Source organism: Carassius gibelio, chromosome A10, assembly GCF_023724105.1.
Source record: "Carassius gibelio isolate Cgi1373 ecotype wild population from Czech Republic chromosome A10, carGib1.2-hapl.c, whole genome shotgun sequence".
In the NCBI taxonomy this organism is placed as follows: Eukaryota; Metazoa; Chordata; class Actinopteri; order Cypriniformes; family Cyprinidae; genus Carassius; species Carassius gibelio.
This window is the reverse complement of record NC_068380.1, coordinates 20,339,994-20,356,965: the sequence shown is the minus strand read 5'-3', so window position 1 is coordinate 20,356,965 and position 16,972 is coordinate 20,339,994. Positions and strand designations below refer to the sequence as shown.

The following is a 16,972-nucleotide window of genomic DNA, read 5'->3' as shown; positions in this document are numbered from 1 at the left end:
TCCGTTGCCCTCTACATTTAATTGCATAAAGCTTTCTGTCATTGCACAAGGACTTACCCCCTTTTCAATGGTGCTGGTCTGGCACAGGGTTCCTTCTGCGGCGGGGATACTGTTGGTGACACAGCGGTTACTTTTGCTAAGGCACCAGAGCTCTCTACACACTTCCTAGGAAAGAAGGCAAAAGCAAGTTGGTCAGAAATATCAGTTCTCAAGAGGGACCAGAAAAAATGGACACAATACCAGCATAGTGTGACCATGTTAGTTGGTCTATAATGCACACTGGATGCTGCCTTGTGGGTCTGTCAGATTAACTTAATGTAAATTCACCCATTTCTCCCTAAACACATGAAAGTTAGTGGCCAGAGAACCCCACCATGGCACCAGGCCTGCCTACCAGTGCTAAGTTTCTGCATTGAAACATGGTGTTTGGGCGGGGCAAATTGAAAGGATCCTCTTCTTTTTAATAGCCAGTAGGCTGTAGTTATGTCACTGCTTTGAACATGCAAATTGCTGGTTGGTGGCAGGTGGTATTTGTGGAGGAGACATTCTCATTCTGTACAGAATGTAACTGGTAAAAAATCTATTTTTGAATTTGAAAGAAAGATTGTACATTTTAAGGCAAGCCACTTGTTTTTTCACACACTGGTCAAACTATTTTGGGCTGTTTGGTTTTCATAGCATGATTAGTGAGGAAGAAGAAAAAAAATTATGCCGTTTATCTATTTGCATCTGTAGATTTCAATTAAAATACATATCTTTAAAGGTGGCTTTCTCAAAATGAGTCTAAAAATCTACACTTAAGCAGTGCTTACATACATGTACACCAAACTTTGTTTTATTCCTATATATATATATATATATATATATATATATATATATATATATATATATATATATATATATATATATTCTGTAGGTTTTACAAAGAGGTTTGTTCGTGTATATTATATTTTTACTATTATTATTAATTAATTATAAATTTTGTGGTTGTTGACAGTGTTTTCAGATTTTTGGAGAGATAAAAAGACCTGGCTTTTAGAACAAACTAAATATTTCATAACATTTTTGGTGTGTATGGTGATATATGTATGGTGATTTCTCTTTTTCCTATTCATTTTTTGAAATGCAATTTTTTTTCAAGTTTAGCTAAACGTTATCTTAAAAATGCTAGTGCATACCTAAAACTTTAAGGAGATTAATACATGGAGTAAATTTTAGTAAAAGCTTCAACTCAAAATTTCACCAGTGTTTTAACTCAACCAACAAGGCTGTTTTAGTGAACCAGATTTATTGAAAAACTAAATTGGTCACTTTATTTTAAGGTCCAATTATTGCTATTAACAAACCATTAACTATGACTTTTACCTCAAACTCCTAATTTGCTGCTCATTAATAGTTTGTAAGGTAGTTGTTGAGTGTAGGTATTGCGTAGGATTAGGGATGTAGATGGACATGTAGAATAAATGCTTTACAAGTACTAATAAACAACAAATATGTTAATAATAGGTAAGCTAATGAGCACATCCCTATACTTAAGTTTAAACACAAAATACTAGTTAACCAGCTAAAATTATCTGGTAAACACTGTGGCTACTGTATACTAGTTCATCAGCTCCAAATCAGCACTAACTAGCTTGAAAAGATTTAAGCTAGTCTTTTCGGCTTTTTCACATAACATGCTAATCATCAGCAAAATTCAGATTTTTACTTGCTTTTACCCACAATTGACTATTGCTTGATTTGAAAAGATTTGAATACACACAGGAACAGGTTACCTGGTTAAATATAGGTGGATCTCAATAAATTAGAATGTTGTGGGAAAAGTTCATTTATTTCAGTAATTCAACTCTAATTGTGAAACTCGTGTATTAGAGGGTGCAGGTCTGGTGAGTTTGCTGGCCAGTCAAGCACATCAATACCATGGTCATTTAACCAACTTTTGGTGCTTTTGGCAGAGTGGGCAGGTGCCAAATCCTGCTGGAAAATGAAATCAGCATCTTCAAAAAGCTGGTCAGCAGAAGGAAGCATGAAGTGCTCCAAAATTTCTTGGTAAATGGGTGCAGTGACTTTGGTTTTCAAAAAAAACAATGGACCAAAACCAGCAGATGACATTTCACCCCAAATCATCACAGACTGTGGAAACTTAACACTGGACTTCAAGCAACTTGGGCTATGAGCTTCTCCACCCTTCTCCACTCTAGGTCCTTGGTTCCCAAAATGAAATACAAAACTTGCTCTCATTTGAAAAGAGGACTTTGGACCACTGGGCAACAGTCCAGTTCTTCTTCTCCTTAGCCAAGGTAAGACTTCTCTGATGTTGTCTGTGGTTCAGCAAATTCCTCAACATGTCTGTGTGTGGCTCTTGATGCCTTGACCCCAGCCTCAGTGCATTCCTTGTGAAGTTCACCCAAATTCTTGAATGAATTTTGCTTGACAATCCTCATAATGCTGCAGTTCTCTCTGTTGGTTGTGCATCTTTTTCTTCCACACTTTTTCCTTCCACTCAACTCTCTGTTAACATGCTTGGATACAGCACTCTGTGAACAGCCAGCTTCTTTGGCAATGAATGTTTGTGGCTTACCCTCCTTGTGAAGGGTGTCAGTGATTGTCTTCTGGACAACTGTCAGATCAGCAGTCTTCCTCATGATTGTGTAGCCTAGTGAACCAAACTAAGACCATTTTGGAGGCTCAGGAAACCTTTGCAGGTGTTCTCAGTTGATTAGCCGATTGGCAAGTCACCATATTCTAATTTGTTGAGATTGGGTTATTGTTAAATGTGAACCAAAATCATCACAATTAAGAGAACCAAAGACTTAAACTACTTTAGTATGTGTGCACTGAATTTATGTAATACACGAGTTTCACAATTTGAGTCAAATTACTGAAATAATTAAACTTTTCAAGAACATTCTAATTTATCGAGATTCACCTGTATGTGTAAGGGTGAGCTTTGTATGAAATGACCCAGGCAAAATGCAGTCATCTCAATAGGAATTCATGTGATCTGGAATTTTGTGTGAGATACACAGATTTTGTTGCTCATCATGTCTCAGAATCCGTTTGATTCCCTCAAATTTACATCACTTCATAAGACTCTTCATTAAGACTTTGTCCCACCTGGAAATGGGACCATTTTGTATACTATATATTAGTTCAGAAGTTGAAATGGTCAGATTAAATATGTTAGAACAGCCTTATAAATAGGTGACTCTGAAAGAGCAACGCTGGGGTCTGATGTTTGAACATAGGAAGATAAAAGCTTTCTGTATATTACAAGTGTAGTTTTGTAGAACCCTGAATTAGATTTCCCGTTTAAGTGCACCAGGTCCCTTTAGAGCCTGAACTTCACAGGATTTACAGGACAGAGAAGTGCCCCCATGAAAAAGACTTACGATAGGGAGCACCACTGCTGACCCCAGGTTACTGAATAAGACTCAGATGCCCAGCCCATCCAGATTAAATAAAGCGATTAAACTGCCACTCTCAGGTTGCAAAAGCTCCAACTTTGCGGCTGGTTTTAATCAAATTTCCTGCTGGCCCATTCATGATGGCCATGCTGAGAAGGTTAGAGGGGAAGGCTTGACCTGCGACCTAATGGCTTTAAGCTAGAAGTGCAGGCTAGCAAAAAAAAAAAAAAAAAGGAAGAAGAAGAAAAACATATTGGGCCAAATTCATTAAGACCTAAGTAATTACTGCTATCAAATAGTCCTGTTTCTCATTTTCATACTATGTACTTATTATAGTAATTACAATAACTATGTAATAACTAGGTACTAACCCTGAACCTACCCCTAAAACTAACCCTACCCCATGTAGTTATCTTGTATTACCAGAACTTTCTTAGATAAATACACTGTAAGTACACTATAAGTACATGTTAGTACACGTACTGTAAAATAAAGTGCAACCAAATAGTTTTTACATTTTTAAAACTTATGGAGCAATGTAGGGGCTGGAATAACAATTTCTATATGGAATAAGCATATAAACACATTTTTTAGATTTGTTGCTGTCTGTGTATTTTATTTTACTCAGTTTTCCATTTCAGTCATTGTTTTGGTCTTCTGATTGAAATATATTTTAAATAAAGACAATATTTCTTTATATTTGTGTAACACTTGTGTTCATTTTTTATTATGTTTTCATTGTGTTTTGGTTCCGTCTTCCTTGTTTTGTCATTTGACCTAGTTTCTCTGTCTAATTACTCATTCCGTTCACCCGTCGATTATCTCATTAATTCCCATGTATTTAGGCCCTTCAGTTCCTTTAGTCCTTTGTCCAGTATTGTTGTGCTTTACTCTCTGTTTCATTTGTGTTTTGTTTCTATTGAATTACCTGAGTCACTTTGTTTGAATAAACATTCACCATCTGTCTATCCAAAATTGTAAATATAGTATTGAAATTGAAACTGAAAGTGCAATATCTTGTGCATTTTGGGCTTACTCGCCCAAACTTGTCAACAAGCCTACTTTTCATGAATGTGAGTTCCTTATTAAGTGGTTGTGAATCACAGGCAAATGATATATGAGATGAGGACATGAATGAGGCCCAAACCAGCACATCCAGTGCAAGAAGGCTTTGACTTTTTCATTTTTGCTTAACATTATTGTATTTATCCATTATACTGAATAGACTTCTTGAAGGATATTTATTTATTTATTTTCATTTATTTTAGTTATTAGTTCAAGTCTTCAAGTGAGTCTTAAGACATCAGATGCAAAACATGTATAAACTCAGCACAGAAGTTGTCTCAAGTTCACTCGTACAGATAAATACATAAAGAACTATACCTAAATATCAGAAAAGTCCAGCCTCGAAATGACCCCGACACTGAAATCATTGAGACCACTTTACCATACTAGGTGCTCTCCACTGCCACTAATCATTTTCTTTTTATGATGTTCTCATGTTCCATGGTGATTATCTCCCCATATACACGGCTAATTAATTGATGGTTCAATAAACAGCAGGATAAAGTCTAATGCCTCTCATATCCTCCCTAGTCACAAGATCTAAACACCACTGATCTGAAGCAAAATAGATTTAGAAATAGAAATTTAGGTTTCAAAATTTTTGTTCACCCCCTTGGTGTATGTTTATCTCTCCGTAACACTTTTTCCAAACCAAATTCAAACCTCTAGTCCAATGGTGTGGTTACAATTCTCCAAAGGTATGCATTAAACAGATGGTTGGCAGAAAAGAATAAGATTGTCAGAATCCACTAACACTACACGCTGTATTAAAATAGTGCCAAGGGAATGCAAGACTTTTTTCTTTATATGACTTCCATGCTGATCTATACCACAGTTATGAGCTTAAGAGAGAAATTACAGGGTTCTCTTTTTGGCATGCGTTTATCCACTGTCGGATATATCTCTCAATGAAACAAAAGAACTCTGTAATCTCGGGTAATTGAATTCTTTTTTGGTGTAGAAAGCAAAGCCACATATTTGTACTAAGCAGAGCACCCTCTCTTATTGATCATTAATTTTCCTGGCTTCATTCCACCCTTTTTCCTCCCTGTGTCAGTTTATTTGCTTAAGTTTGTTATTCTTTGGGTAAAATCTTTATCATTTCCAAAATTCTGAGGATTCTCCAGGAAAAGGAACAAACCAAGTATGGGCTTTCTCTGAAAGACATGTGGCCTGACTTCAAGCGGTGCTTGGCGGAGCTCGTTTCAGGTGCTGATAAAACAAAGATCTTTAATTACGACAACATTTATGGCATCATGTGCCCTACTACAAGAGAGTAGCGACTTGGCAGCCTCACTTCTAGCCCTCAAAGGAAGTGAAAATAATCGCAGCTGATTGCTATAACCTGTGTTTCTCAAAGTGTCCAAAAGTTCTCCACAATCAGGACAAGTGTTACAAAAACTTAAAGTTGATATATTCTTTACAAGTCCAAACGAGACACCACAGCAATCACTCACAGCACCATTTTTTTCTTTCCTCACTGCTCTGGACATCGGAGCTGTACAAGCTCTTCTTGTTAATGCTGCCTGCTGAACTAATCATGTCCTTTGGCAAGTCTCCTCTGGGTCAGTGGTAAAAATAACTGCTTGACCTCCGGCATCATGTCTCCTCAAAGTTCTCTGAGTAGCTGTCTTGCTCTCTATGTCCAGACCGTCTTCTAAATCAAAATCAGCTTTTGGATTTTAATACATATACGGCAGGTTCTGACGTCACAGGTAAAGCATCAAGAATGTAGCTAATATCTGATCACCCCTGATGTGTTCGTTATATTACTCTGTGTCCTATCATGAAGTTTCTGGCAAAGCATGCTTGGTTAGGATAAAAAATTTGTATGTACTTTAAAGATTTAATGCTTTTCACATCATTGCTTTTGTTGCAGTTCAGTTATACTCCAGTAACTTCTTAAAACATTCTTGAAACAATGCCTAAATAAAATATAACCAAAAAAAAAAAAAAAGCATTTTTGAAATGTTGTAGGGTTGCAACTTGCATACCTGGAAAGTTTTCTTCAAAATGTCAGTAATGTGTTTTTACAATGAAAACAAAAACAGAAAAACCAGCTATTAAATTAATGTAATCTGTACAGTTGAATTAAGGGTTTCAAAGACATAAAAATACATCCAGTCCAAAGACTGCTTACAAACAGACTTCACCCATTGTTGGCATGGATTTGGCTATTAACAACAACTGCCAAACATTTACTGTAATTAATGCAAATAATGCTGTAACCAGCACTGGCAACTTAATTTTGTTGCTAGATTAAGTGACATTTTTCCCCAAATAACTGCCTAGCAACATATACTGTCCCTATATTTGACACTACATTCTGATATACCAGCAGCTACTGACAAGATTTACTAAAGACGTGCAGTGAAAAATTAGTTGATGAAAAGGGTTTTTATGGCTGACCTCATTACATATGCATTTGTAGGAGTGTCTCCTTCAGACACAAAATTTATGCGAGGAGAATATTTAAATGAAACACATAACATAAGCTACTAAGGTTTGCGGTAGCCAATTTAATGGTATTTGCACAAATACAGTACATAGGACGATGTGGAAGGCCTTGTTTAGTAAACCTGGACCTAGATATGGCTTTGTTTGTTGTGATGATAGTTCATTTTGGCTCTTGAGGTGTGTGAGGCTGTAAATAGTAAAGTAGTATAGTAAAGTTTTTAGTACTCCAGATTCATAAAATATGTATCTGGAGTAATAAGGTTTTTAGTTACTTTACTGTTGCAAATCTGCAACGCCTGCCTTGAGAGGGTTAATGAACATTTTATGATTAAAGTACTGCTTTTTAAAGAAAATGATCATGGTTGAAGCAGAACTGTCCTGTTTTTTGTTTTACACAAAAATGGGCAAAAAAATTTCTGAACCAAGCAATGTGAGCCTGACATTCACAGAGCACGATAGTGTGTTGCAGCCTACCTACCCCATATTTGCACTGACGGGAGGAGGCGCCATACTGGAAACGACACTGCTCATCTGCATCGTACACCTGCCCTGGAGCCACAGTGGGGTACAGGAAGTCTCGTTTCAGAGGCTCATTGTCCAGACACGTCCCCCGACCTGAGCTGTCAAAAAAACAAACCTTCAATAGGATTGGCTCCTCTACAAAGGTTTCAGTTGTGTCCAACAAGAGAAAAAAATCTTGCAACAAAATCTCACAGGAAAGGAAAAGGGAAGGCGTACTGTTAATGGGAATTAGCAAGTGAGGAATCTTGAAAATACAAAATGCAAAATGAAGGAAGCATTACTGACAAACAGTGGCCATAAAATTGCTTAGATTTGGAGTTATATGGTACTGAGGTGCTCCTAAGGAATCCTTTGAAGAGCCAAAAAAATGACGAAAGAGGCTGAACGAGCAAAAAAAAAACAAACAAAAAAAAAAATCAGAAGGGAACTGGAGATCACGTGTCCAGTCAAACTTGTGTTTAGTCTGTTTAGTCAGCTAGAAATATGAACGTAACAAAGAAAGCCTCAAGAAAGGCCCACTGCTCAGTCTGCAGCGAACAAAGTGAAAAAAATAGAGCCAAAGCAGAGGCCAGGCGGTGCGTGTTTTGTTGGACTGTTTATTCTGGGTTTAGAAGTGGATCTTGTTTTATTCTCTGCGTCCCCATTACGGATGTTTCCCCCCTCCCTGGCATGCGCAAGCGGCTGAAAGACGTGTCCATCCCACACCGCTGCTGTCCGCTGGAATACAACAGCCAATTATTATCCCACTGGCTTTTCCAGCAGCATGCCGCGGAACATGCTCTTTCTCTCTGAGGGAATAGTGGGCTCGCTTACAACATAAACGTTAACATTCATACTGCTGGAGAGCATGCAGCTCTATTCTAGGTTCTGTACTGGCATTTGGATTGCTGCAACTGAACGCACAACCTAAATCATGTTAACCAACCACCCTACCATGTGCTGCTAAAAGCAACATTATCTCTAACACTGACAAGTCAAGACACACTAACCCTCTGAAGGTATGTCATTACCAGTGTTGTAATTACTTTAAGTAACAATACTTACAGCACTTAAGTATTTTTATGAGAATCTGTACTTTATTTGAGTTTTAATATTTCTGTCAACTTTCACTTTTACACCACTGTTTTGCCTTATTAAAATACATACTTTTACTCTTATACATTTCCTATTATTCCAATGTTAAAGTTCTTATAATATAGGTTTACAACAGGTTTAAATGCATGCATGGTCAAAAAACCCTTTTGTTTTCTTATAATATACATTTAATTTCACCTCAGTTCTCAATGATTCGTAAACGATTAATTCAAAGTTCTCAGATTCATTTTCCTGTCCTGCGATGGGTTCTTTAAAAAGCAGTTGTATTTGCTGGTCTAAAAAAAGAGGTGTGTTCAGGTGCATTGTTGGTGCGTTGCTATTTGGAGGAACTCAAAATAGACTGTGCAATAGACCAACTCAAACCTGGTCTAAAGTGTGGCACAATATTTTTTCTGTTATTTAAAGAGCATGATAATATTATAGGTGGGTGCACAATGCACGTATATTTTGCTAATTACACACACAAGGATGCACAACAGCACAGAAACATTATTCAAATTGAAAAATTACATTCCGCCATGTAAATAGTGAACTCACCATGGTACGAGTGCAACTGGCTTTTAAAGTGGATGAGAGATGAAACTCTGATTGGTTTATTGCACGTTATGCCCGACAACACCCATTACTAAAACTAAAATTCCAACATCATAATTTGCATCATAAATATAAATAAACATAAATTAAATATATAATATTTTGTATACTATATATATATATATATATATATATATATATATATATATATATATATATATATATATATATATATAGTATACAAAATATTATATATTTATTATATCAAATTATATATATTATATATATAATAAATTAAATATATAATATTTTGTATACTATATATATATATATATATATATATATATATATATATATATATATATATAGTATACAAAATATTATATATTTAATTTATGTGTATATATATATATATATATATATATATATATATATCATTGCAAACTATGTACCATGTATATAAAACACTGACCTGAGGAGAAAAATAATCCACCTTGAATAACAGTCACTATAGAAAACAGTTTGACAATCATCCCATACCCATAATATAATAAATTAGCATAATGTGGTCGATAAATTGACAAAAGGGTATTCAAAAATATATTTACATGTCTAAAAAAACATCCTTTGGATCTGGTTTCTGTAATGCATTCAAGAGGAAGCATTAGGTGAAACAGGGATCCCTGGCATTCCTCCACAATATTGGAAATGCAATCTAATTAAAAACTAAACCAAATACATCAGAAAGGAAAGAAACACATAAGCTCTAGTCTGGGGGGGTAACCAATGTATTTGGTTTTGTCCATTTAGTTTTCTATTTTTCCCCATGTATTTTGATAGAATAATCCCCTTGCCGAGGAGAAAGACAAGTTTGAATATGTGCCCTTGTATTGGAGTACACAAACAAAGACTGATTATTTCAGGAATGACAAAAATGGTCACTTTAAAAATGGACATGTTTATTTGACTTGTCAACAAAACTTTATTGGGTAAACTCATTAAGGTGAGAGAGGAAACTTAGTGAGTAACTATTTACAATTTTTCATTATAAAAACAAATAGCTGAATAGGAAATTACAAAAAATCACAGTTTGTCCAAGGTCTAACCTGGTGTCCGATAGATATTTTAATATAACATTATGGTCTGGTTTTCAAATCTAATTAGACAAGCAGTGTTCCAAGAGGGCTTGTATTTAGTATAACACACAGAGAAGCTTCACAGTTTGTATCTCTCACTTTGACTGTGTTTGTGTCTGTCTAAAATTTAAGTTAAACAATATTAACTTGTCCGAAAACAAAGTGGCCAATTGGTTGACATAATAACACAATTATGTTGTTTTGGAATACATACAAAAAAACTGCAGAAATCTAATTAAATCCTTAATTGACTCAGTTTTTACTAAATATTTTTCACTAATGTTTGAGAAATGTTTATCACCCACTATGTTTACGGTTATTATAGATTTTGAAACTGACACAATTAATTGTAAATTGGCAAAAAGCACATTTAATAGCCAATGTTGATCTCAAAGTTATAATATATATCTGCCTATTAATTATCCTGTCCGAAATGTTTCCCAGTAATAAAGAAAGCAGTAAACGGCAGGTACTTTTTCCAAAAGCCACTTTCTTTGCAGAAAGTTTCTACTGTATGTACAAACAAGCACACTCAAAATCTAAACAGCAGTTTCTGGCGAGGAAACATACATCCACACATCCAGAATTTGCTAGATGGGAATGTTGCGGTAATAGAATAGCATTATCATAGCAGAGCTGTTTCACTGCCAAAAGATTACATCAACCTGAGATTTCAGTGAAGGTCCATTATTGATCAATTGCTCAGCGCTAAGCAAATCCAAAAAAGGAAGGTTAGTATTCAAGCTCAATCTGAAATCACAGATGACACTGTGTGATTATACATACAAACAGGGAGTTCATCCCAAACTAACAGAGCAGAGTTTCTTTGTGTTTCTGTGGGAAGTTGGCACACAATGATAAAGCTTCTGATGCCAGCAATGGTTGTGATGTTAATCTTCTTACATGAGGTCATTCACCAGGAAAACTTTTTGACAGCCATAGCAACTGCTAATATTTTCTTTTGTCTTGCGTTAGGCTAACAATTCACAGACTAGCATATGACTGCCTACTACAGATCAACTTCCAAACTCTCATCTAGTGATGCATGAACTATTTTTCAAATCCAGCACATATGTGCAGTCATAAAAAAATTAAATCAACTGTTAAGTGGAATTATGCATAGGTAGTAAAATAAGGAGTAACCCATTAAAGTAATCCACTAACTGCACACTCCAAAAATTAGTTAAAATGTTACATTTGGTAATTTAGATTTCAGAAGGGTGCTCACAAACGCCCCTTTCTCAAAGTACTAAGGGCCTCATTTGGGATGAGGCCAATGTGCCTGGACTGCTGCTACACATCTTTGAGTCATGGTGTGTGGGTTTTTATCAATCAATTCGGAAGAAAAGTCGTATTTACAATTTACAGTACCTGGACACCAGTGTTGGGAGTAACGGTGTTTAAGTATAACAGTGTTTCTAACGGAGTTTAATTTTTAGTAACGGAGTAATCGAATTAATTACTTTTCCCATCGTTGCAACGCCGTTATCTTTACTGAGAATGTAAAGTGTCGCGTTACTACAATTTGGTTGAATAAAGCACGAGGTGTCATGCTTTGGCTAGTGGCTATACACATGCATGAGACCATTGCAAATCCGATGATGATTAGCTGGGTGGGCAGTGTCCTGCTAACGCTGTCTCACACACGCTCTGACAACCACTAAACACAAGACAGCTTCAGCGATAATGGCGTTCTCAAACTGGAAGTACCGGAAATGTTTCTGTAACATGCACGCTATGCCCAGGAAAAAAGACGTTATCCACGTCTGCCTCAAGCAACTCAAATCTTATGAACCACCTCACATCAACACATGCTAACATGTTACTGTACTGAATATTTAATGCTGTGTTCAAACCAGACGCGACTTGCGCAAATAACTCGCACTATTCTGCGTAGTTGGACGCTTGAACATTTTGAGTTCATACGCTTCATTCGCACATGAAATTAACTTCACAACAGATGTGAATTCGCGTCATGGGGGGGCTTCTGCCAATTGAGTTCACGCAGCATTTTCAACCACCATTTTTATTCAGATAATTTTCTAAATATTACTGTTATAATGTCATGACGTGTAGTTTTGAAAGTATTTCATGCGAGAATGTAGTTGTTTTTGGAGGTTGTCTTTGCATTGACTTAACATTAAAATCACTCGCGCCAGATGCTCTATTTGCGTCTGGTGTGAACGCAAAATAAGAGTTGGATAGTGTTCGGTTTATTGTGCAGTAACTTTAGGCCTAATATACAGTTACAGAGATTTGCACAAATGGCCAGGTTTCCCTTTGTTTCTTTTTACCCAAGTTTAAATTTGTTGGTCTTAATTTTGCACTTGAATTTTATATTCAATATTTATTTTTTATATGTTTTTATTTCTATGCATATCATATGGCAGGCTGCAATATATTGAGTTCAAATAAATACAACATTTTCTAATATACAGTATTGTTTTTAATCTTCAATCAGTTAATATAAACATCTTATATATTAAATATGTTATTATGTAGAACATAATAGCGTTATAAAACATAAAAATGACGCCACAGTTACTTTGCTGAGTAACTAATTACTTTTACAATGTGGTGACTGAGTTACTAACTCAATTACATTTTGGGAGAAGTAATTTGTTACTGTAACTAATTACTTTTTTCAAATAAGATGACCAACACTGCTGGACACTACAACAAGCACTTTTGAGGAAAAGTTAGTCACTATTTCTGCCATTATTGCGATAATCATTGGATCTTTGAAAGATTTATTTTTTGAAAGATAAGTTTATTATTGGCGATACTAATGCACAGTTATAATCATAGGTTGAGTTTCACATTTTTGCCTGGGGGGGGGGGGGGGGGGGGGCATCTACTGGCAAACCACAAGCTCTGATCTTTATTTATCTATTTTATTTTTTACATACATACATATTTTCGACATTTCAATTATTTATAGCCTTTATAATTTCTTCTTCATTTACAATAAACAGTCACTGGTAGGCTATGCAAAGAGGGGAATAAAAACTTATATTATACCTAATGAGAATCTGCCTCTTTTGCTGTATCAGCATTAGTGGTAGTAGAATAAATATTGTAATATTATAAGTGTAAGAGTTAGAGACCTCCACTCTTTGTTGTGGGTTTATAAAAAAAAACAAGATGAATATACATTTTGTTTTATTAAGCAAATCTCTGAAGACTGAAGTACGAACAGAACGAGAAGGGAGTCCACTCAAGCGATACTTTGAGATTTGCAAAAAAATATTTGTTTTCGGCAAAATCAATTGGCTCTTGTCTGTCGAGCCCCAGGAATCTTTCTGAGTGTTTTTCCCTCTCCATGTGCCTGCCCTGACCTAGTTTTCCCATGTTAACTGTTTCATTTGATTCCAGGTGTGTCTCATTGCTCCCTAATTAAGTTGTGCACTTAAGTTCGAGGCTGTTCAGTCTGTTTGTCGGGTCTACTATGTGGTATTTGTGTGTCATTGTTCCTAGTTCCTGAGTTGGATTTACCCCTATGTCTGGGATATAATAAAGACTATTTTGTATATTCCACAACTCTGTGTTCTTTACTAGGGCCATACCAGACTGTTCCTGGTCCTTGCTGCTCTAACTAGCTACTCAGACGACACACTGTGTGTGTTCTACAATGCTAGTTTAAACATCTTATGAATATGAAGATGGTCCAGTCCCTGAGTTTAGCCCAAAGAGGGCCCCAGTCCCTGAGTTTAGCCCCCCAAAAGTTCCTGTTCCCATGTCTAGCCCCGGAAAAATTACTGTTCCTATGTCTAGCCCAGAGACAGTTCCTGTTCCCATATCTAGCCCAGGGAAGGCTCCTGTTCCTGCTTCCAGCCCTGAGAAGGCTCCTGGTCCAAAGTTAAGCCGGGTAGCTCACAAATGCACATCCACCCACCCACTCCTGCCTCTTCCACCGCTGTTATCTGGCATCCCCTCTACTCGCTTTCGGCCCACCATCACCATGGAGCGAGTTCCACAGGACTGCCATCCTCCAGCATCGCCATGACTGGAGTATCCCTTGACTCCGCCTTCAGCCTCTAAGCCCTGGACTCAACCCGGCTCATGGACCTGTCAGTTCCACCATGGCTCCTAGCTCCCTCCTCTCCACCGTGGCCTGGCAGTCCCTCATCCCTCCAGCTTCACCTTGGTCTGTCATCTACTATTCTTTGCCTTGGGACTCCACTCCTCCGGCTACACCTTGTCCCTTCGTCCCTCCGGCTCCATCAGGCTCCTTCATCCCTTCGGCTCCTCTTCTGTCATGGCTTTTGGATCCGGTCACTTTTGGATCTACAACTTTTTTGTAAGTCACCGCTGCAATCTGCTCTGCCTTGGCTCTTCGAATCCTCCCCCATCTCCCTGGCTCATCCACTTTCCATCTCTGTCTCGGGCTCCTCCGCCACATGCTCCGCGGCTGTTGGTCTGTCCCCTGGAGTCTTTGGCCCTTCCTCCTCCATGGCTCCTCCCTCTGTCAGCTCCACTGTGGGTCGCTGTCATGGCTGTGGCCTGGGTCCCACCTGGCTCCTCCTGCTCCAAGCCATTCCCGTTTCCTCCATGGCTCCTTCCTCCGTCGTCTCCACCCTGGGCTCCATCCACCGTACTCCTCCCAGGCCTCCTCCCAAGTTCCCACCCCCCCACACAATATGTCACACCCCTGAACTCTTTCTGTTTGCTTTCTTTATTTTATGGTGTACTTGTTACAATGTTATTATACTGTACATATAAGTACTAAGAAATATTAATTAACTACATTCATTAATCAACATACTATGTGGTTAGGGTTAGGATTTGGGTTTGACTTATGGTTACTTACATGCAATTTTGCATAATTAATTGTGGACCCACTTTATATTAAGTTTACTTACATTTAAATTAATAATTTAGTACAATGCAAATATTATGTACATACATGTTTTACATTGTACTTATATTGTACTTATAAAAATACCTGCATGTAATTACATCTGTAATTAATTTCTGTAATTATATTTATATTTTCACTGACTCATCCCTTACACCTTAACCCACGCTCAAACTTACCCATACCTCCAAGACTGTCCATAACCTTACCCGTATCCCAACTAAATAGCAGCACAAGTGTTTTGCAATACAATATGAACACAATAAGTACATTGTACTTATTTTTTGATGTAAGTTCACAGTAGTTTAGACCACCTAAAGTGGGACCTTAATGGTTATTATAATAGTAAGTTTGTGTAACAAGGACACCTTAAAATAAAGTGTGACCAAAAAGTGTACCCAAAGTTTTACAGGTTGCATCTAGTTGTTAAACCTTGCTCTGAAAAACTTTTGTAAGATTTGCATTTAGTTCTACCAACATTACGAGTGGGGTTAAGTGTATGCAGTGTATGCAACGCTTTTCGCAGAATGAGGGTTACAATTTCATGACGTTTTCAGACTAGGTGTTAATAGTTAAAATTTGCATCTGTTTGAAAAGTAGTGATTCTTGACTCATACTTCTGCTAGGTTTTTGTGGGACTTCCTCACTGCTAATTAGACCAACAAATTGAATAATGTGTTATATTCTATCATATATGATTACATAACAGATAAAGCAAGCAGTCTTCAAATGCTATTTTCACTTACTCCAAAAAACTTGTGATATAGTCCTTGCTGCAGGCTGACCAGGAGAAGGGGTTGGTGTTGGCTGTGATATGGGCCGCCATCAGCTTAGCTGTCTCATGACCTTTGGTCCCGCAGGAGTTCCCAATCCCATCATGGTTCATGCCGAAACTGTGAGACAAGTGGCAGATCATGAGCTTTGAAGGATCATGTCAATTACATCACACAAAAAAACAAGCTTGGGCAGCTCTGAAAGATCAGTAGCAGGGGACATCTCCTTCAGCTAAGATGTAAAGAGAGGCTCATTCTGGCTTGGTAACAGCTGTGAGAAGAGGACAGATGGGTCAAAGGCTAGAGGCTGTCTGAAGCACTGAAGGAATGTGAAAGTTGTAATCACCACCCTGATCCAGGCCTGTCAATCAATAATTACACGTTTGAGCAGACCTCAATCGAGTTGTCATCTTTTAATGAACCTGGCCTGCCTTTCTCCAAGCTGCTTTCATCTGCTCACGCGCCATCGGCATACAAGACTGCTGAGGCATTTAGCCACATTCCTTGCCGGCAACTTCACAAATACATCATTTGAGCCGTGTAAATTATGTTCTCTTACATATCTGTCTAGATATTGTATGAAAAAGTCAGATCACTTTACGTTGAGACATTTAAGCTTTCGTTGTCAGCCGGGGTCTATCCAAAAGCAGAAGTCAGCCTCTAATGCATAAAACATACCCCCCACCACCACATCACACAACTCCTCAGTGTTTTTTTAACTGAGTGAGGTGACATACAGCCAAGTATGGTGACCCATACTCAGAATTCATGCTTTGCATTTAACCCATCCAAAGTGCACACACACACAGTGAACACACACCCGGAGCAGTGGGCAGCCATTTATGCTGCGGCGCCCGGGGAGCAGTTGGGGGTTCAATGCCCTGCTCAAGGAAATCTAAGTCGTGGTACTGCCGGGCCGAGACTCAAACCCACAACCTTAAGGTTAGGAGTCATACTCTCTAACCACTAGGCCATGATTTCCCAGATTAAGATTAGTGCACACATTTATGACATTTCACTCTACTCTCAATATAATTCAGCGCAGGAGAAAACTTTCCCACAAGAAGTGGGCGCTATTCAGGGCCGTTTGAAGGAATTTGGGGGGCCCAAGCAAAATGGACATAG

General features: G+C 37.6%; 1 protein-coding gene across 1 annotated transcript in view; it reads right to left on the bottom strand.

The window, feature by feature from the left end:
* LOC128021516 (A disintegrin and metalloproteinase with thrombospondin motifs 6-like) overlaps positions 1–16,972 on the bottom strand; it is a 106,150-nt gene that overhangs the window by 58,018 nt on the left and 31,160 nt on the right. Inside the window, exons 9-11 of the mRNA XM_052608779.1 lie at positions 15,821–15,967; positions 7,408–7,549; positions 58–165 (exon numbers count right to left, since the gene is read on the bottom strand). Of these exons, the coding sequence (XP_052464739.1) occupies positions 58–165; positions 7,408–7,549; positions 15,821–15,967 (397 nt within the window). The remainder of the gene's footprint in view (positions 1–57; positions 166–7,407; positions 7,550–15,820; positions 15,968–16,972) is intronic.